Genomic DNA, 20,980 nt, shown 5'->3' on the forward strand with positions numbered 1-20,980 from the left:
ATGTATGACCTCGGCTGGCTAACATTGGTGGACTATAGCTGCGGTGCACTGTCTCTTGTCAATAGCTCAGAAGGTCTCATGTATGTCCGTGGTATCGATGCACGGTGGCTGCTCAAACGAAGTGGGGGATCTACCTGTCCCTTATCCTTGCTGAAGGGAATTAATCCTGAGCCCCTGACGGACTCATTCGTACGCACGCCAACTGCAGCAGACTCTTCAGACATTCCCTTTTGCTCTGCTGTTGTTGCGGCAGGGAGCACTTCTCTCAGCGGCATTACAGGCTCCAATAGGCTTGGCTTTCTGTGGCGGTCAGCGCTTGTAACGTGCCTCTTCATCCCCAGGAGGAACAGGAAAATCTACTGGGGGTATGTAGCACAACAGGCGGACAGCACCGGGGTTGGGTGAGTGTAGCAAGACTCAGTTTAGCCTAATGTTACATCACAGTCATGGTGGTTGTTACTAGGGTGTCACATCACCCTACTCTGTCATCCAGCCTTTGCCTAGCAATGTGCTGTGAAGACGCATCTTGTACAGCCTTTTGCAAGATTCATGTAATATGTGAGAAATGGCATAGATTTTCTTTAGAAAGATATAATGAGTGTTTGAGCTGCGCAGTCAGTGTATAGTTATAGTGCTATATGTGCTTTTGTCAGAAAGGGATTGGAGGGGATTATTAGCAGCCAGCTCTAAAGTTAGCCCTTTAACTGTGTCATAGTTTCTATGGCTGCTACTCACTGCAGGTCAGCCCTGGCATCCATTTCTGTCAGTGGGCCTCCCGTGTGAATGTTGTTGTGATTTTGTCCATTCATAACAATGTACGGGCTGGATCAGAGTATATCTGATCTACAACACATGACCGCATCTGGGCAGGGAAAATTGGGTTTGTATTTTAGTCATATTATGCACTTTTTTCAACAACTTCTGTCAAAAGATCACAAAAATTCAATGTTTACTTATTATACATCAAAATTCAATCATCCTAAATTCCTCTTAAAATTTTTGCAGTTGTCACCAGCACGATTACCATTCCATCCAATAATATCACAAAATGTTTTGCACAATCTAATTAAGTCCCGACATCAAATCTCATCCCTTCCTATGTTCTGTCCCGCCCTAATAGTGTATTTTACTTGGACATTTGTTGCATTACGGAAACAAGATAGACTCTGTTGCCGTTTCACCTTGTCTTTAATACCAGTCTGGAGACTTTCCAAGGATCATGTCAGAATTTGTTTGCTATGCCATTGACAAATTCTGAACTGAGGACCCTTAAATGGTGATGGTGTTGCCAGTGGGTGATGTTGTATAGCTACTGATATAGGCTAGGATAAGCCTTTGGTGGGTGAAATTTCATCTGTCTCATAATGAAGACCAGCAAAGCAGTATTCAACACGCATCCTAAATCAATAATATACTTGATTTAAAAATAAATAAATAAATTGCATTTAAAAAATACTCTTTAATTTGCAATTGGCATTTAATGACATTATCACTTAATCCTGTTTAATGTACTTGCTTTTTTTCCCTATCCTTATTCAACTGATATTCAGTGTACCTTTTTACAGTAGGGCTGCACAATTGATTGTAAATAATCGAATATTGGGATTTTATGTTTCCACACTTAATAATCATCTAATTCTGCAATGTTGAAGAAGTTTTGAAAATATATTTCCTATCCATCTGATAGTCCCAGTGTGCTTCCATTTAAAGAGGTACTGCACAATTAAACTTGTTTTTTGAGCTGTAAACTGAATGATGTGACTGTACGGTGATGAAACGCATCAATGCAGCTGTTAATATTGACATTTCTTACCAAATTTATAAAAATCGGCATTTCGTTGGTTGAAAATGGCTCAACATGCCATCTGCTGTTTTAAATCAGCCCTGAACCTTGCAAGGACAATGCTGACTTAGTTGAACTGATGGGACAAGTCCCCATGAAATCAAAATAATAGTTTGGTATTTTTTATCACATATATCTTGCACTGATCGTCACCTATACGCCATTATCTGGCCCAACAATAACAAAAGTCGTTTTGTAGGTGTTCTCAATGGTATTTTGCCATTTTCTGGAAAACAATAATAAAACGTTGATGACTAATATTGCACTCAGAGGCATATACTAATTTTGCCTCCAATGAAATGCTTTCTCGAATATTCATGCCCCTTCCCCGTGACTATAAATTCCACCAGTTACCAACCGGCGCACAGGATCTACGAGCTAGCTAGCAGTTATGGGTCATTGCTGTGTTTTTGTTTGTGCTAACTCCCGCAGTCCCCAGGTGGGTCGCCTCGGCTGGGGAGGTCCGTGAGACTGGCTCGCGTTGAGTCGCCGCCATACCCAGCCCCTTTCGCCGGCACGACGTCCTTCTCACAAGACCCCCTTCCATCTGTGGCGCATTCGGCGCTGTTGCCTACTGTGAACGCCATTGAATGTCCACAAGTCCCTGCTTTGCTTCCTGTTTTTGCAGGAAACATGTAAATATGCGGAATCAAGTAGCACTCTGCTAGCCATTTCATGGGGTACTAAACACTTAAATGGGTTTTTTGAGCTGTAAACTGAACGATATGACTGTACAGTGATGGGACACATCGATATTGGTCTTTAATATTGACATTCCTTACCAAATTTATGAAAATATGCATTTCATGGGTTGAAAACGGCTCAACACATCAATTACTGTTTTAACTCAGCCCTGAACCTTGCAAGGCCAATGCTGACAGAGTCAACCTGTATGGATGTAATATATGTAATGAAATTAGAAAAAAAACCAAAACAAATGTTAACGCCCTCTAAACAGAGGTGGGCGACCCACCTCCCCCAGCCCCCCGGCCCTTGACTGTGAGTCTGTGAAACTGCGCTCATTTTCAAATATATGCTGATCAAGACTCATCGTTCACAGTTTACTTACTAACCTTGTGCCTTTATTACATTTTCTACTACCCTTTTAAATTTCTCTTAATTTACAATTATTTATAGTTATATTATTTCATCATTTTCAATTTTGGCGCAGTGGTTTGGACTTGTACCTTTTGACGGCTGTAGAGGCACCACCGGACAACTGGGTCGATTGGGATGGGCTTGTGCCCGGTGGCTGTGGGAGCAGTCGTCTGCCTCTCCACTGCCGGAAAGCACTCAGGAGTCTCACAAGGACTCCTGTTTGCGGCGCATCCGCGTCACAGTGGTTTGGGCATCTTAACGGTGTGGTGACTGATGCCGTGCCGGAAGGCTGGCCAGTGGAGGGGAATGGGAGTACACACATCCATGCCCCCCCCCCCATCTCGGGAACCAGGAACAATTTATTGTCATTTCTTTCATGTACTTGCATACACAGAAGAGACGAAATTTCTTTTCACCCAGCCCACAGCAGTGCAACATAAAGATAAAAACACATCCAAAACTTCCAAAAAACGACACCACCAAAAATAGAGAGAACAGAGTAAAAAAACAACAACACACACATGGTTAACAACACAGTCCACTAAGTGCAACACAGTCCAAAAAAAATCACTGTCCAGAGAGCGAACGCCAACCAGGATGACTGTCAGAACTGCTGGTCTGCGTGGGCTAGCAGTTAGCTTTGCCTTCCTCGTTGTCGAGGATGCACTGCCCGCCCTCAGTGCTTCCTCTTCAGGTGTAGCTCCAGGCGGGGCTGTGGTCCCTGGGCCCATCGGACACAGCAGACCAGGCTCCCTCAGCCGATCCAATGCCAGCTCTCCCAGCCAGACACCTTCGTCACACCTCCCCGCACTCCACACGACGACACCAAAACACAGTCAACACTAGATGAGGCCACCGCCCTCGGTGTTATCGGAATTGCCAGTCTGCGTGGGCTAGCAGTTAGCTTAGCCTGCCCTGCTTCCGCGTCCCATCCTTGGGCCCACCAGACATGGCAGACCAAGCTCTCCCAGCCGATCCAACGCTAGCTCTCCCAGCCATTAAATGAAAAAAAAAATCTAAGATCAAAATAAAAACTTAACAAATGACACAAACTTAGACATGGACAAAGACACTGCAAAGTTGGTACTGGGTGAAGCTGCTGCAAACGTGAGTTTGCACCACCATCTTCCCCCACCAGAGAAGCCCCATGCCCACTTTTTAGCATTTTTCAAAATGGGTGGAGTTGGGCTCAGACCTGGGGAGAAGTTATACTTGAAGCCCAACATTGAGCGTTTTTGAAAAAGGCAAGTGGATAAAATGGATATGCTCAATCGTATAAGTTACAGATGCCCAATAAAGTAATTTTTTTTTATTCACCGTAACCAAAACTGATAATGGTATATAATCATCATGATCACAATATTTCACAAAATAATCATTTTTGCCATACTCCTGCAGCTGTGTACATACAAAAAAGTTTACTTTTTAAAGCTGTACAACTACTTGCTAGTCATAATACTGAAAGACCCATGGCTAAATTTAATGGTAAGCTACTAATGTGTTGTGTCATAATTGTCTGTGACATAATTTGTTGGCCAGTCATTGTGATAGCAGCAGAATACACTATCTGAGAAGCTCTCAGACCTTTCCCTTCATTTAGGTTATTGAACGTTTAATTTGTTTTAAGTATGCAATGCTGTAGTATCGTCATGGTCATTTGGTAGACCATCTAAGAAGGATGTTTATTTTGTTATATGAAATGTGTTGCCACATTTCCATGTCTAGATATATGTAACTCATTCCAAACTGACATTGCAAGCTTCCGGTTGAGGTGTGTTTTTAATGTTGGTCAGAGTAAGTAAACCATGTTAAGAAATAACTTTGGAGTCTGGGAACTGAAGATGGGCAGTCTTAAGTATTTTCGACTTAACAGGCTAAATTATTGATCAAATAGGAAAATGATTGATAGATTAATCAATTAATCTATATGATACTATAAATAGGTTAATGTGCTGAGAGGCATGTGCCTTGCAAAGTTGTGTAATAACCAGTCCAGAATCAAAATTGCCATTTTTCACAATGTAGTTGCTTCATTGCAACTTTGGAGAATTAGATGTGAAATATGAAACATTGTACAAGCTTGTGGGAACATTAAATTTGTTCAAGCCTTTCTAATATTGGCCAACAGAAGCCTATTCTGTAAAAGCCACACACGTAGTGAGATGTGAGCACGTTTTCAACTAATCTCATATACCAGGATATCTTCAATAGGGACATTTTAATATGCAAACATTTGAAATGTGGGAAGGACATTCTAACTTAAGCTCTGTTACTTATTACTGTCGGTAAGGTGGCATATCGAAACTACTTTTAATTGGAACAATTCGTTATATGGTGAGACATACAATAAAATGTGACAAGGAATCAAACAAGCGGGAATCGTAATTAAAATTGATAGTCTCAAACCCAGCAGACAGTACTGGAGACTCTTTTCTATTAATTCTCTCCTTGAATCACTCTGCAGTCTTTCCAGGGCAGTCATTTGCATGACTTGCTCTGTTCTGTGGGAGATGCCCTAAGCTCTGTGTGGTTGTGTGCCGTGCAGTTGGGATGTGACTGAGCTCACGTACAACCCTAGTCTGGCACTGGTCTGATCCTCTGACCATGCTGTTACATCATCACACCACTGCAGCCTATTGGTTAGACTGGCTTTTACTCCAAGACCTGTGTATCTTATTTGGAGGTCCTGAATTATGCTTTCCATTGGGTGTCTTCAAGTCCATACATTTTTTTGAATAGTTTTATTCAAAGCCTACAGCTTAGGTCAAATTGATGGTCTTTAAAATACATTTTAAGAAGTCTACATTGTTTTTGTCTTTGCTCACAGGCATGTCTTTACATGTTATTCAGACATTATAGCAGATCTGATTCCATTAGTACCCATTTCTTTTTTTTGAAGTTTATTTTTACATCATAACTGTTGTTGCCTTGTATTTTAATGGCGGTAAATATCCATAAAAGTCTAAAATCAAATTTGCCGAAAACTGCAAATGTTTTATATGGGCATCTTAATTCAGGTGCATAAAGCAGATTATCATTTGTATAATCTGTAGTGTTGCCCATTCAGGATCATCAATTTTAATTGAATAGCCCATTAAATTAAATATTTGCCTCAGGGGGCTTTACAGCAATACAACAGTCTGTCCTTAGACCCTCACATTGGATAAGGAACAACTCCCTAAAAAAAAAAAAACCTTTAACAGGGAGAAAAAATGGGAAGAAACCTCAGGGAGAACAACAGGGGAGGATTTCTCGCCCAAGCCAGACAGACATGTAATGAAAGTTGTGTGTACAGAATAAAATACAATTTACAGATCACAACAATGAAAGAGGATAACAGAATTATAATGGAATTATAAGCTACATGAAGACTATGATGAGAATGATGCCAAGCTGTGTCCAAATGCCACCGGAACAGCCTAGGACCTGATCCATGTGACCACCGTCACCATGTAGACCTGACAGGAGGACGGACTACACATGCACACAGGGGAGACTCCCATCACACCATTCACATACACGGGAGAAGAGAAGAGAAAAAACATTAGTCACACATCGGAGCGAGAGAAGGATGTAACATTGAAACAGGATAACAAAATTATATGGCTTTAAAAGATATATAAAGAATGATGAGGAGGATGCCAAATTGGGTCGAAGTGGCAACCACCATCACCATGGATACCTGGGAGGAGGACAGACCTACACGTGCACACTTGGGAGGCTGACGTCACACCATTCACATACACAGGAGAAGAGAAAGGAGATGTGAGAAGATAACAGTTTGCAATAATCTATACTCTGTAATCTCGTCGGCAGCGCAGTGCGTGGCAAATTCATTGAGACAGAAACCGACCCGCCATGCAGTACAGGTTCTGAAGAACTCAAGTGAAAGGCAGCCAATTGTAGGTTAAGGTAAAAAGGATCATCAAGGGCCACTTTGATTTGTGTCCCTCAATATGGAGACAAGGCTTACCTTAAACTATAGAAGTCACCATTTACCCATGCAAGCAAAATTAGCCATGTTTTTAAAAGCAGCTAGGCCTACATCTATATGTAACTATGGCCCATAGACATTAGTTTTGGGTATCCCATGGCTGTCGTGTGCTGTAGTTAAATAACCACAGTAATAACAGACATGAAAACGGGAGCACTGCAGGCATCCTTCATCACTGCCAAGTAGAAATGCTGTAAGTGACGCAAACAGACCTGCATCACTGGCCATTTGTTTTAGCTTTCCCTAATGTCATGTTACAGTGAGGCGGTATAGAGGATAGACATTAAAAAAAAAATGGAAGCCTCGGGCAAGATAATGGTGTATTCTCTAAATGTGCACTTCCATCTTCACTTTTTATTTGTGCGTTTAAACCAGGGAGAGCGACTATAGTAGCTGTAAGATTAATGTTTAAAGGAAAACGGGGAGGAGACTGACACTGTCATTGCTGTTATCAGTTACAGTTTACTGGAAGCGTCTATGGTTGGTAATAGGGAAGTGATGAAAGATCGTCAGTGCCAGCCCTGTGCTTGGGCTTTGTGATGGTGACATTACCACGAGTGACTCACAAGGAGGGATGGGGGAGGGGAACAGAATGTGCAGTGTGCCAGCAGCTTGATAAGCTATGAAGGTGCTATATCTGAAAGGGGTGTAATGGAACAGGATTTGTCTTGGTGTGTGCCTTTGCACTGCAGACTAACATTGATGTCTTTATATAAGTGTGAACAATTGAAGCTTTTAAATGGCTGAAAAGCACACTTTCTCCTTCTTCTTTGTCCAGCTATCGTTATCAAACAACATTCCTCACTTTTTAAACTTCAGTCTTCACTCTGTAAACTACTGATAGCACGGACCTACTGCAAAAGCCAAATAGTTGCTAAAGAAGTCGCATATGTGCTTCATAATGCCCACTAGTTCATGACCCTTCACACTGCATGGCAAAGTGATAAGCCCAATCTTAAACTAATAGCCTCAACCTTAGCAATCAGTGTAGCAATTCAGAGTCCCCCAAGGTTAAAGGTGAGTCTCTATCACTACACCACTTTGCATCAACCGCCCCACATGCCTATAGAGACTAGACACTGTGATGCATGCAACCAGATGAAAGTTTTCAAAGATGCTTACTATGAAAAATGGCAGTTATTTTATGGTGAGTGAAACCAACTCTAGCTGTTTAGCCAGGTTTTTTTTTTTTTTAATTTGATTTTATTTGATTTTTTACTCCCAACAGACACTTGGTCATGTAAAAGTTCTAGCCATGGTTTAATGGTTCTATTCAGTGTAAAATCAGATTTGGCTATTAAAGCAGTGAAAAAAGGCTGTTGCTTTTTGGTAGCCATTGAGATTGTCCACTGTCCGACAAATATAAATGGTTTATTTTTTGCACCAACTGCATCCTGATTGAATATGTTCCCCTCTCCCTGCTCTTCACCTGCAGGACATCTCCAGCTGCACCACTAATCGCCATGCCTCAGCTAAAGTCTCTAGACATGGGGTCTGCCTTCATCCAGACCCAGCAGCTCAACGCTGCCATGGCAGACACCTTCCTGGAACACATGTGCCTACTGGATATCGACTCAGAGCCCACCACTGCACGCAACACTGGCATCATCTGCACCATCGGTTGGTCCATGGAAAAGCGCATGTACACACCCACCCACATATAACTTCATGCACACATTTATGGTTTCCATGATGTATCTAACACTCTCCCCCAGAGGTTATCCTTATTAGGAATGATACCACTTCTTGAAACCAATAGCCACACACTAATACTTGAAATAAAATGGTGCTCAGGCTTCAAAAGTTATTATATTTCTTAATCATTTCTGTATGATGTCTCCTCCCACAGGGCCGGCTTCCCGTTCTGTGGAAATGCTGAAGGAGATGATCAAGTCTGGAATGAACATTGCACGCTTGAACTTCTCCCATGGCACCCATGAGGTGAGGCCCTTTGCACAGCTTTTTCTGCTATGTAGATTTAAATGATGCAATAGGTAGTGTGAGAAAAGCAATTTTATTGTTCAAAGACACGTTCAAACTACACTGATAACTCCTATCAAGAATGGTCAGTGGTGCTTTATCCCATGAAATTTGCTGGTGTGTGCTGGTCATTGAAAACCAGGGAGCAAGTATGTATTTCTCTGTCGTTCTTGTTCTCCTGTCTGTTGTTCTTGTACTATACCTGACTTAAAAAAAAAAAAGCAAACCACATGTTAATTAGTAACTCTAACCTTTACTGAACCAGGAAAAAACTAACTGCTGTATAAAGATATTTGCTTAAGAAAGTTCCATACTGAAAATAATAAAGGTGAATGATCCTAGTATTGCAAAAATATTGCATTACCACAGTAAAAGGACAGTCAGGGTTCCCGCTCATCCAGGAAAACCTGGAGATGTATAAACTAGTTTTCCAGTCCAGGAAAACACCTTGAAGATGACAGTGATCAATTGGCCTGTAAATAATATTGAGGTCATGGTAAATTGTAAAATTAAGTTATGAATCATGTTTTCTACGCTGAGATGGCATTAGTGTAATTTTTAGCTGAGATCGCATATTTTTTTGTTCTTGTTGATATTTTTACTAGCTGAGATTGCACATCGGTGCTTGAAGTGCGAGGGGATATGTTCAATGACCAGCTAGAAGTAACAGTCTATTTAGAGACTGAGGCCTTCGCTGATAATCAATACTTAACAATAAACATGACCTTTCATGAGCAACAGCTGTTGTGTATATCCAAGCAAAAGTCATGGAAATGTCCTTGGAAAGTCCTGGAAAATAATTTCCCAAAAAACAGAGGAACCCTGCACTGTCTTGGTGTATTTGCTAATGACGATAAAGACATATGGCCCAGATTATCTTCTCATCTCATAAACATTAATGACACACCGTTTTGCATTTAAAATCATGATTAACCTATCCAGATCATGTTTTGATGTCTGCATGTCTCATTCATGATTAATGGTGGGATATTTCTGCAAAAATATTTTTATTTGAACAAGCTTTACATGGATGTAGCACTAATAGGAGTGAAGCAGAAAATATGCGTGGCTGTCGCTGTAAACTCCCTCTGGAAATTTTTTTGTTGGAGCAACTTGATTTGTCTCTTGATAACATGTTTTAACATTTTCATGTTGGAAATAGAATGTAAATCACACCAACAACTCTGCTGAAAAAAATTGTGATTGTATTCAGTAATAAGGTGAATTTTCTTGATTTTTCTCTTACTACGAAAGAGGATTTTTATGCTGCCTTTTTTCATCGTATGTAGGTCTTGTTATTTGAGCAGTGTAGACTGATCTGACACTGAAGAGCCAGGGAACCCAATCGCTGGTGTCATGGGATACTATAAATACTTTATCTGTTTTCCTCTTGCGCTGCCTTTATCTTTTCAGCAGGTAGTGTACATGGAGCGGCAGGAGTGGAGTTGTGTGTAAACATACTTACACAGAGCAGGGTTGGGGTCAATCAGCTTTAAGCTAAACCAGGGAGAGTTCTTTCAAATCCAGAAACTGAACAGCTTTCTCACTTTGAAAAGGCTGATGCCGTCGTTCTTGGATGATATAGCCGAGAACAGGATCTACAACATTGATCATTTAACTACAGTTTGACTTTGTTTTTTGAATTGACTGAAGTTAATGCGAGTGAGCCTTTAACCCTGACCTACGCACATAAAACAGTCTCCTGCTGTGCAGTAATGGCTGAAACCTACCGGGAATGGGGTAAGGGACCAATAGCAGGCGGATGACACTAATTTACCATCTACCCCTCACTGGCCCTCCTCTGAATCCTCTGCATCATGCTGGAGACTAACAAAATGCTAGCCAGCCAGCCACATATTCACATACAGCTTGATTTATTGATCTGTACACAAGCTGAAGTTTAACCCTTGTTCCTCAAAAGTCTTTCCGTGTTAACTTCGTAATAGCAAAATGTTTGCGTGGCCAATGGAGAAACTCCAACTCAGCTGTCCAACAAATGGTGAAACTCCATCACTCACTCGGCCATTCACTCATGGACAACCACAAGTATTGGGCTGGTCCCGCCAAAAATAGTGAAAAAGGTTTGGGATCCATAACTAGCGCTGACCTCTTCATTCCATCAGATTTAATTGAGGTTACCGGTTCCATCCTTGATGTCGAGATGTCAGTTAAAAAAGGCCTCAACTGCTCCCAATGACCTGGTTGTGACCTTGCATGGTTGATACTAGTGTGTGTGTGTGTGTGTGCGCGTGTGTGTGACAGACGTTAATTAATTTTAAAGCGCTTTGAATGGCTGTTGCAGCTAGACAAGCGTATAAAATGCAGTCCATATATAACTCTTTGGATAGACTTGATTAGTGTAACTGTTGGACAATATGAGAGATCTCTGTTTCTGAAGCCAATACTTCATCACCTTTTGTTCAAAACTGGGTCAAATGTGATGTTTTTTTGATGCAGACGGCATGGCCATTCCGACTGCCTGATAAACATGCGTACGACAAATACCGTTCAGTGAAGCTTAAAGCTAGTATGAATGCCAACAAAAGTGATTACCTGCCACTTAAGTACTTAATGAAAGCCCTCATTTCCGAGATGAGCCACAGAAGCCTAGCGTGGCTGACTATTGCCTTCAAGGGCACCGACACTACGCTACGTCTGTCTACTAAACCCATTTAATTCTCATTCTGAGATGGCTGCCTCCATTAAAGTATAGCTTGTTTCCTTTCCCTGAGCAAGCCTATTCTAAAGTTCTCTGTCGCTATGACGATTTCCTTCAATTGGATTCTGGAGAGGCCAAGTATGAGACCAGTGCAGGGTATACAAATGGCCTTTCTGACACAACACGGTGCGTACATCTGACTCGGTGTTCGGGGAAGTCACGGAAGACATAGCAAAATAGGCGGAGTTTTCAAAACTTCTAGCAGGACTATAAAACACTTGTGGCAGAACAAGTTTGTCATTATCATATCTTTTTATTTCTATATTTTATATTATTGTTATCACACTCAGCTGCAAACCACCCCAGTGCGCACTGGAGGTCGTGTTCGGATGAAGCCAACAAAACCACATCATCTGCAAAGAGCAGAGACGCAAATCTGAGGTTCCCAAAACAGACACACACCTCACCTTGGCTGCACCTTGAGATCCTGTCCATGAATATCACAAACAGAATCGGAGATGAGAGACAACCTTGGCAGAGTCCGATGCCCACCAAATACATGTTTGACTTTGTGTCTAGAATGCGGACACAGCTCTCACTTTTTTTGGGGGGGGGGGGGGGGCTTTAACTTCTGGAAACCTGCAGGCACAATACGTTATTCAGTGGCGCTAGAACCTGGGTAAACAAATGGTTGTTTCCTGCCACCAGGGTTACACATAATACCAAGGAGAATATAATAAACTAATAATATCATTTGTATATTTATTGTTCTATTTATATTTCAACTATAATATTGTATTCATAGGGCACAGTATGCTCATCTGTCATGATTAGCAATACTTTATAAGTTCCCTTGATGGTTCCTCAAAGAAGGTATCCAATAAATTTACAACCAATAAGGCTATTTTGCATAAATGTATGCAACATTTAGCACGTCGTCTGCAAAGAATTTTTCTTGAATTTCCCTGACACATGCAGCCAAAGTATTAAATGATGAATAAAATGATTGGAACACAACGCTGCAATGGATAGCATGCTGAAGTCTTGGCTGGGTTTATGAATATGAGTGTATTTCTATGTCACTGTCTCTTGACCAAGGTGTGGTGTGCCCTCAAGGACACAAAGACTCAAACGTCCTTGACTCTTTTTTATTATTTTCATTTCTCTTTTATTGCTGCTATGATGAATTTCCCACTCAATGGTTATGTAGCCAAATGAATATGCATAGGTTCTTGATGCAATATTCATGAATCTTCATCACCATAGCATTTTAAGTTATTGGCAAGTTTATAGCATGTTACACGCGTTGTCCTCGGTGACATTTGACATTTAGAACAGAGTGGTAGGTTTACATTATAGACACAGTAATCCAGTAATGTCATTCACAGATCAGTTTTATGACTATTGTTATGTGGCGTCAAATCTGTCTTATCTTGCATTGCCCTGCCCTGACACGTTGTTAGCTGATGACACTTATGTCATGGGTGTTTCAGACGGGATGGTTTTTCATTTCAGTGTGTGCACTGCAGTACATGGCTGGTTGACCTGACACAGGTTGGAGACACTCCTGTAGTCAAAGGGTCCAGTCAAAGTGTTCCCAAAGTAAAAATCCTGAAGCCAGAAGTCGGTTAAATATCAAATACTTCAAAATCTGAACATATTTGTCCAATTTTCAGTATCATGCAGAGACCATCAAGAACGTACGTAAGGCCTGTGAGAGCTTTGGACCTGGCAGCATCCACTACAGGCCCGTGGGCATTGCCCTGGACACCAAGGGCCCAGAGATTAGAACGGGACTGATTAAGGGTGTAAGTTCAACATCACCAGTTCTCCCTTCATATTCACATTTCTGTTGATTTCACATTTCTGACCCCAGTCTTGCCTTTAGCAGTACCTTTTTTTATCTAGGTGTCCCACCACTACTGAAGGAATTTCCGTGTTTCAACTAGGTGTCTTCTTGTCCTAGACCATGCCAACAAAACACACTATTATGAAAACTTATCAGATATATTGGATTATGACTTGTTCAAAATGTGTGCTGTTTTAAGGATAATGTGCATGAAATTAAGTTTCTTTAAATTTGTGTTTTGGCGTTGCAATTGACATGAAGGATGGTGTTGGCACAAAGTTTCTCCCCTTCCTTTTATAAAGTCATATAATCTAAACTTTTCTATATTTAATTCCTGTGTTTTCAGTAATGAAGATCTTCTTCTTTCTTTTTTTTTTGGACCACAAGTACCACTAGCTTTATTTCCATCAGAGAAAATGAGCCAAGAGAGACATTTAATTGTGAGTGTTTTTGATGTGACAGAGTGGTACAGCTGAGGTGGAACTGAAGAAGGGCAACATGATCAAGCTGACCCTGGATGATTCCTATCAGGAAAACTGTAGTGAAGAGATCCTTTGGCTGGACTACAAGAATATCACTAATGTGGTGGAGATAGGCAGCAAGATTTACATCGATGACGGACTCATGTCCCTGCAGGTTAAGGAGATCGGTAAGTGGAACCCACTCTAGTTTTCTGAACACTTAGGTGAAAATGTATCGTCGATACATAATGATGGCACACTGGCCTTAATATTTTTTTTGGTTCACCAGGCTCTGATTTCCTGATGTGTGAGATTGAGAATGGTGGCACTCTGGGCAGTAAGAAGGGAGTTAACCTCCCGGGTGCTGCTGTGGACCTGCCTGCCGTCTCGGAGAAGGACATCAAGGACCTGCAGTTTGGTTTGGACCAAGGAGTTGACATGGTCTTCGCCTCATTCATCCGTAAAGCAGCAGATGTTAATGCTGTCAGAGCTGTGCTCGGAGAGAAGGGCAAGGACATCAAGATCATCAGCAAGCTGGAGAACCACGAGGGTGTACGCAGGTGTGTGTGTGTGACTGTGTTGCTGAATTTGAGTTTTAATGAGCTGCTGCTTTCACAGATCTTAAACTCCAGCATTAAATTGTAATTGTGCTGTTTTAGAAGAGGTTCCAGTTTTGATTGTCATCTATTGCTTAGGTTTGATGAGATTATGGAAGCTAGTGATGGCATCATGGTCGCCCGTGGTGACCTAGGTATTGAGATCCCCACGGAGAAGGTTTTCCTGGCCCAGAAGATGATGATTGGTCGCTGCAACAGAGCTGGCAAGCCCATTACATGCGCTACACAGGTCAGCTCAGCAATGGCAAAAGAAAATTGTATATTTTTGTTACACAAACCTGAACGATAAACTGCCAATAACAATAGTAAGAGTTTATTTATATAGAACCTTTTAAAACAGTTACAAAGTGCTGCAGAAGATACAGATACAGAAAAAATAAACAGCATACATAGTTATATACAGAAAAGTAAAAAATTACAGCCCCATTACAGGGAAGGCAAGTCGGTACAGATGGGTTTCTAGAAGTTTTTTCAAAGCCGTTTACAGACTCAGCTGATTTTACAGAGGTGGGGAGACAGTTTCAGAGGGACGGGGTTGTGGCAAAAGCACAGTCACCCTTGGATTCGCAGAGGGAATGGGGTATAGTTAAAGAGACCCTGGTTGGAAGATCTGAATGACCAAGAGGTGGAGTAAGGATGCAAAATTTCAGAAAAATATAAAGGGGCAAGACCATGCAGGGCCTTATATGTGATAAGTTGTAATAATAAATTAATGGAAAGACTATTGAGAACTTGTATACGTCTTTTGTAAAGGGTTTTGAAAAGGCATTTTATTAATGAATGAATCATGATCAAATCAAGATGTCCTTCGAACACCTCTCTTGGATCACCTACCACAGATGTTGGAGAGCATGATCAAGAAGCCCAGGCCCACCCGTGCTGAGGGCAGTGATGTTGCCAATGCAGTACTAGATGGAGCTGACTGCATCATGCTGAGCGGAGAAACTGCCAAGGGAGACTACCCCCTAGAGGCAGTACGCACACAGCACATGGTGAGCAAAAAAAAAAACGTGATATTTGAGGGCAATCACCAACTTGCATAACTCTTGATTAAATAGTGTAAAATCTGCCTTATAAAAAGACACAAATACAAAGAATAATATATTAAAATGAATTAAGGTTAGATAATTGTCATTTTTGGGGGGGGGGGTTAACACAGTCATAGCCAATGGGAGGCAACTGTTTGCTTTTTTTCCTACTTTGCTGCCACACTTTTCCTTCATTGGAGGCTTGAAACGATTCTACCCCTTTTCCAGACCTAAGCTGTCACCAAGTTAGGTGTCAGCAGGAAGGCCTGGTCAAGTGGAAGTTCTGTTTCAATTTTCAATTGATTCATTAATCCAGCTTCTCATTTTCAGGTTAGACCAACTGTGAGTGCATAGGCCTGCATAGCTAGGCCCACGTTGGCTTTTGTGTTGGTCAGGGCCAGCTATAAGTAAAATATCCCTTTACAAATGCAAATACCCATGAGGAGCAGTAATTCACTTTCTGCAAAGAGAAACGTCACATCTAAGGTTGAATTGCATGGATGGGTTATGCAGCTCATGCTGTCCACCTCCTTAACTGAAGCCTTTTACAACTAACCTTCACTGTCCTAGACTTTTCTCTATTTTTGCACTCCTGTGTGGCTAGAGGAGTGATTCAGCAGTCCTAAAACACCTGCCCTTTGAGCGTGATGCACACATGCTTAAACCGCATCATTAACAAAACCACATCCTTTGATTTTTATCAGAAATCATCATCTCATAAATGAATTTCGTTGCTCTTTTTTTTTATCACACACTCGCACACAAACTAACACTCGCTGTAATCTGCATCTGCTTTTCCATCCATCTTTCATTGTTTTCTTTACAGTTTATTCTTTTCATTTCTTCCTTTAAGTTGTTACCTTTTATTCCCTCATCTCATTTGAGGTGCCTTTCTTTGCCTTTATATGCAGTGTATGGCATGTTTTAACTCCCAAGTGACTCGAGTTATCTGCCCAAATGAGAAGCAATAAGCTAACCCTTTATTCAGCTGTATAAATTTGAATAAACAAAATTTAGTTACGTTTTTTTTTTAGAAGGCTATTGCCCCAACTTCAATTCAACATGGGTTTTCTGACACATTTTACTTAGCAGACGTTATTCAAATGTTTTGTGAGAAGTTATTTCTCACAGATGTTTTTAACATGTACATTTTCTTGTTGTCCCACTAACTGCACTCGTGACTAAAAACTTTTCTATTCTCTCTATCTCCTGCCCTCTGCTGTACTTCATCACTTCTATCATTCTACTGCTACAACTCTTTACTCTTTTCGTGCCCCTTCTTCTACCCTTCTGTCACCCTTTTCTCTCCGGTGTGGGTTTGGCTTTGCCCATTGCGCCTTGCCTGTGCCAGATTGCCCGTGAGGCCGAGGCAGCAATGTTCCATCGGCAGGTGTTTGAGGATCTGCGCCGCAGCACGCCACACTCCACTGACCCGGCCGAGGCTATCGCTATTGGCTCTGTTGAGGCCTCCTTTAAGATCTTAGCCTCTGCGTTCATTGTGCTTACTGGCTCTGGAAGGTAGGCTGGCCCCCTTCCCACAAGCAGACCCAGAAGGACAGCGGTATAGACACTAGTGAGGGCAAGAAGAGTAGGGCCAGACAGGGGCTGACAGACCATCTGACTGGGAGGACTTGGCAAACTGCTTAGATAGACTCCATGTAAGACATACATTTTTATATTGCTTTAAAAGTATTGGCTATTGGCACAATGTTGCACTAAAGTTGTAGTCCTCAATTTTTTTTTATCCAGTTTTTACAAGGGACTTTTTCCCCACCTGTATTTAAAATCAACTGGCATTTTCAGGGCATTCTTGCCTGCAACCCGTCTTAATTCCTGCAGTGTTTCAGGGAATGGAGCACCAAGTCATATTTGAATGTGGCTCTGACATGATATTACCCTGTCTTGAGAAACATTGTTGAACCAGGGGGCTAGTTAAGCGTTTGCCAGTCTATCCCAAGCGTGCGAACACTTAAGTGTGTAGTGGTGGTTGTGTGTGTGTGTGTGTGTGTGACTGAACATAAATCCTGCTCACCCCTCCCTTCCCCACTACCCCGGGCCTTACAAAATATGCTCAGATTGCGCGGGAGGCCGAAGCAGCCACCTTCCACAGACAGCTGTTTGAGGAGCTGAGGCGTCACTCCCACCTCACCAGAGACCCCTCAGAGGCCGTGGCTGTAGGAGCAGTGGAGTCCTCCTTCAAATGTTGCGCTAGCGCCATCATCATTCTCACCAAGACTGGCAGGTAAGGAGTCAGGGGAGAGATGAAATGGAGCCTGGCCTGGCCCTGGAAGGTAAGGTGTTGACACTCTAGCCCCCGTCCACCATAGCCTCGATTTAAACCAAAAACCTGCATGAGCTTTTTTGCCTGTTTGTATGTGTGACATGCATCAGATGATTCTAGAAGGGGAAAGATCGTCAGGGTGACAATATGGGTTGGCTTGCACATTGATGTCAGATTAATATGGTGCATGGGAAGATTGTGGAGACATACTCATAGCAAGCTTTTAACAAAAGGAATCAACAATGCATGGGTTTGTGTGCACACCGTCTTTGGAGTTATACCCCAGGTGGGGTAATATTCCAGCAGTTTCTAAAAATACATATAAAAAGTACCTTTGTTCAAGGAATAGTGCCATGGAAACTGAGCCCTCTACTTAATGTGAAAACGGTGTGTTTAGATGCAGTAAATGCCTTTTAATATCCAGTTTTGTATCATATCCTTAACAAATATCTTATTCATGGTTCTCATATTTGAATTGAGAACAAGTCCGAAGAATTTTCTTGATGAACCTGGTTAACGTTACCTTTTTTTTCTTATTTACCTGTGTACCACAACAACATATGGGTGTGCATACAAACATGCTCAGTGCATTTGTAAATTAATATTATGCTCAAACGAATCTCAAGACACGCATAGCAGCCCGCATACACTGTAGTAGGCCTCTCACCATAATAAATAATCTATAAATAATAATCTATAAATAATCCTATAATCTATAAGAAATTAGAATTTGGATCCTGACATGTATCTCCAGACAAGTTAAAATTCCTTCTTGATTCTTCAACTTTGATCATTTCCACACCGTTTTTCTCTTCCACCGGGCTGCCACTGTGTGCGTCTCTGGACTGATTGTTTTTTGTGATCTAAAAACATCATCCAATATTTCTCATACTGAAAATACACGTTTCTCATACTGTCGTTTGATCGGGACCACTGAGTGGACGTATGAATCTGGCCAAACGTGAGCAAAAATAAAATCAAGGCCATCAATGAATAATTAAGGACTATGTACCGTTATAAACCTGTAGCGCTTAATATTGCAGATTGCAAATTAATATTCAACTTCAGAATTGTCTGGATGTCACTTACCAGTTCAACATAACCTATTAATCAGATCATTGTCATGCTAGTATTTATGCATTTATGAATTTCCCCTTATCTGAGGTTTCTCCAATGTCATTATAGAACACATTATCAAAGCTGACATATGTGTTTCTGTGTGTATGTGCAGGTCCGCCCACCTGATCTCCAGGTACAGGCCCCGCGCCCCCATCATCGCTGTGACCCGTAACGCCCAGACAGCCCGCCAAGCTCACCTGTACCGCGGCATCTTCCCCGTCTTCTACAACAAGCCCGCCCACGACGTGTGGGCAGAGGACGTTGACCTGCGTGTCAACTTTGCAATGGAAATGGGTGAGACTTAATGCCTGATCAGCAACTCTGCTTTTCATGTTTCATGCATTACTTGACATTTATCTAGAGCAGCACAGAATGAGAGAACCACACTTCAGTGTGTGTAGTTGCACAACATGACAATAGGAAGTACAGTGAGTCACCACCAGTACACAGTTGCCAAAACAAAAGTTATGAAATAATCTGTCTTAATTGTTTTTTTTCTTCTTTTACAACTTTCAAGGCAAGGCCCGTGGGTTCTTCAAGGAGGGAGACGTCGTCATCGTTTTAACCGGCTGGCGCCCAGGTTCAGGCTACACTAACACCATGCGTGTGGTCCTGGTGGCCTAAATGTTTCAGCAGGGCCACCATTTATCTCTTCCTTATGTATTCATCTATTCTTTGTACCTCCCACCACCAGTTTCACAGCCCTTTTTCTTTTCACTACTTTGGCTCATAGACTGAAGGCCCAAAAAGTATAGTCATGTAGATGTTAAAACACACCATACACACCGACTGTCATGTCCCAGGAGTTGTTTGATGGTGGCGACTGAATCCAAAACATTTCCAGCTCATATAATCTCTCACCTCGATTCTGTCAACAAAGCCAGTCTCCAGGGCTTCCTTCGATTTTATATTTTTGTTTGTTTGGGGGTTTTTTTTTTACACCCTGACCAGAAACTGCTGTATTTATTCACTTTAACGAATATACTAGTCCTAACAAAACCAGGCTTATGAGTTCTGCAACCTGGCCTGTGTGCATACGCATAGGGGCTCTTGTCTGGGAAGAGCTGGGAGGAGGGCAGGCTGATCTTAAGAGAGCACCTGCAACATTGTAACTGTTTAAAAAAAACCTCAATACACTCCTTTATATGTCTTTCAAACGAACAAAGTGGCATTCTGAATCAAAGGGCTCCTCTTAGGGTCCCGCTTCAGCCTTCACCGCTCCCCCAGACAATCCTCGTGTTGTGCTGTCTATATAAATGGTATTCTATTTGCGGGCTTTGACTGTGTTTGTCCATCTTTAAGTGCTGCACTCCCAATCTACTGTAGAAAATGTTACATTCTGTATTATACTTGACTGTCGTGAAAGGTGACATTTTTTTCTTTTGGCTTGGGCATCCATTACTTATTATATTTTGTGTAACTAGAGAGAAATGTTAGTTTTGGATGTCCACATTAGGTCCTTGAAATTCTGTTACTATTTTTTTGTGTGGAGAGGGGCGCTAAAAAGCCTTTTAAATCTGTTTGTATTTTGATGGTGTTTTAGTTGGCACTTAAGAACCACCGTACGCGGTTAACTTAAGTTTGACTGACATGAATAAGCACTTTTCGGGTCTGTCTTGGGCACCTAGGAGGGATTGTGATAAAAAGCTGAAGCACTATCCCTCTCAGCCCAAGTGGCTGATGGATAGAACATCTAACGTCACGTTTTCCTTCCCTCCGTTCTTCTTTATCACTTGCTCTTGTTACTGTGTCGGTGACTTAGATGTGTTTGAGATTATAATTGTTCACCTGCTTTTGATTGTGACGCTGGGATGTAAGAGCTTTCAAAAATCTAAAAAGTAATTCCAATGCTTAAATCTGGTGTACTGAGCTGTTCTACATGACTGGATTTCCATCAATAAAGGAGATGATCACCTATATTGTCTCACAAATGTCTTGTCAATTATTGTGATCTAATTTAAGCGCCATTTCAAGATTATCGATCATATTAAATACTTTTGCTCAATGCTTTATTTGGAGAACTCCTACTCTTGCCAACAAACAAAAAAAAA

The 20,980-nt window shown here is 41.6% G+C and overlaps 1 protein-coding gene across 4 annotated transcripts in view; it reads left to right on the top strand.

Annotated features, from left to right (window-relative positions):
* pkma (pyruvate kinase M1/2a) overlaps window positions 1-20,846 on the top strand; it is a 28,917-nt gene extending 8,071 nt beyond the window's left edge. Inside the window, exons 2-11 of one of the 4 annotated variants that reach the window (XR_008810148.1) lie at window positions 8,371-8,555; window positions 8,785-8,876; window positions 13,251-13,382; window positions 13,886-14,072; window positions 14,174-14,444; window positions 14,580-14,730; window positions 15,341-15,493; window positions 16,881-17,047; window positions 17,605-17,771; window positions 19,042-19,177. Coding sequence is in view for 3 of the 4 variants with exons in the window: in XM_056278289.1 (XP_056134264.1) it covers window positions 8,399-8,555; window positions 8,785-8,876; window positions 13,251-13,382; window positions 13,886-14,072; window positions 14,174-14,444; window positions 14,580-14,730; window positions 15,341-15,493; window positions 16,881-17,047; window positions 19,042-19,223; window positions 19,447-19,553 (1,599 nt within the window). In the remaining variant the exon portion in view is untranslated. Of the gene's footprint in view, window positions 1-8,370; window positions 8,556-8,784; window positions 8,877-13,250; window positions 13,383-13,885; window positions 14,073-14,173; window positions 14,445-14,579; window positions 14,731-15,340; window positions 15,494-16,880; window positions 17,048-17,604; window positions 17,821-19,041; window positions 19,224-19,446 lie in introns of those variants that run through there. The other 3 variants (XM_056278289.1, XM_056278290.1, XM_056278291.1) reach the window with 3 other exon arrangements.
* The last annotated feature ends 134 nt before the right edge of the window (window positions 20,847-20,980 follow it).

Source organism: Lampris incognitus, chromosome 4, assembly GCF_029633865.1.
Source record: "Lampris incognitus isolate fLamInc1 chromosome 4, fLamInc1.hap2, whole genome shotgun sequence".
NCBI lineage: Eukaryota > Metazoa > Chordata > Actinopteri > Lampriformes > Lampridae > Lampris > Lampris incognitus.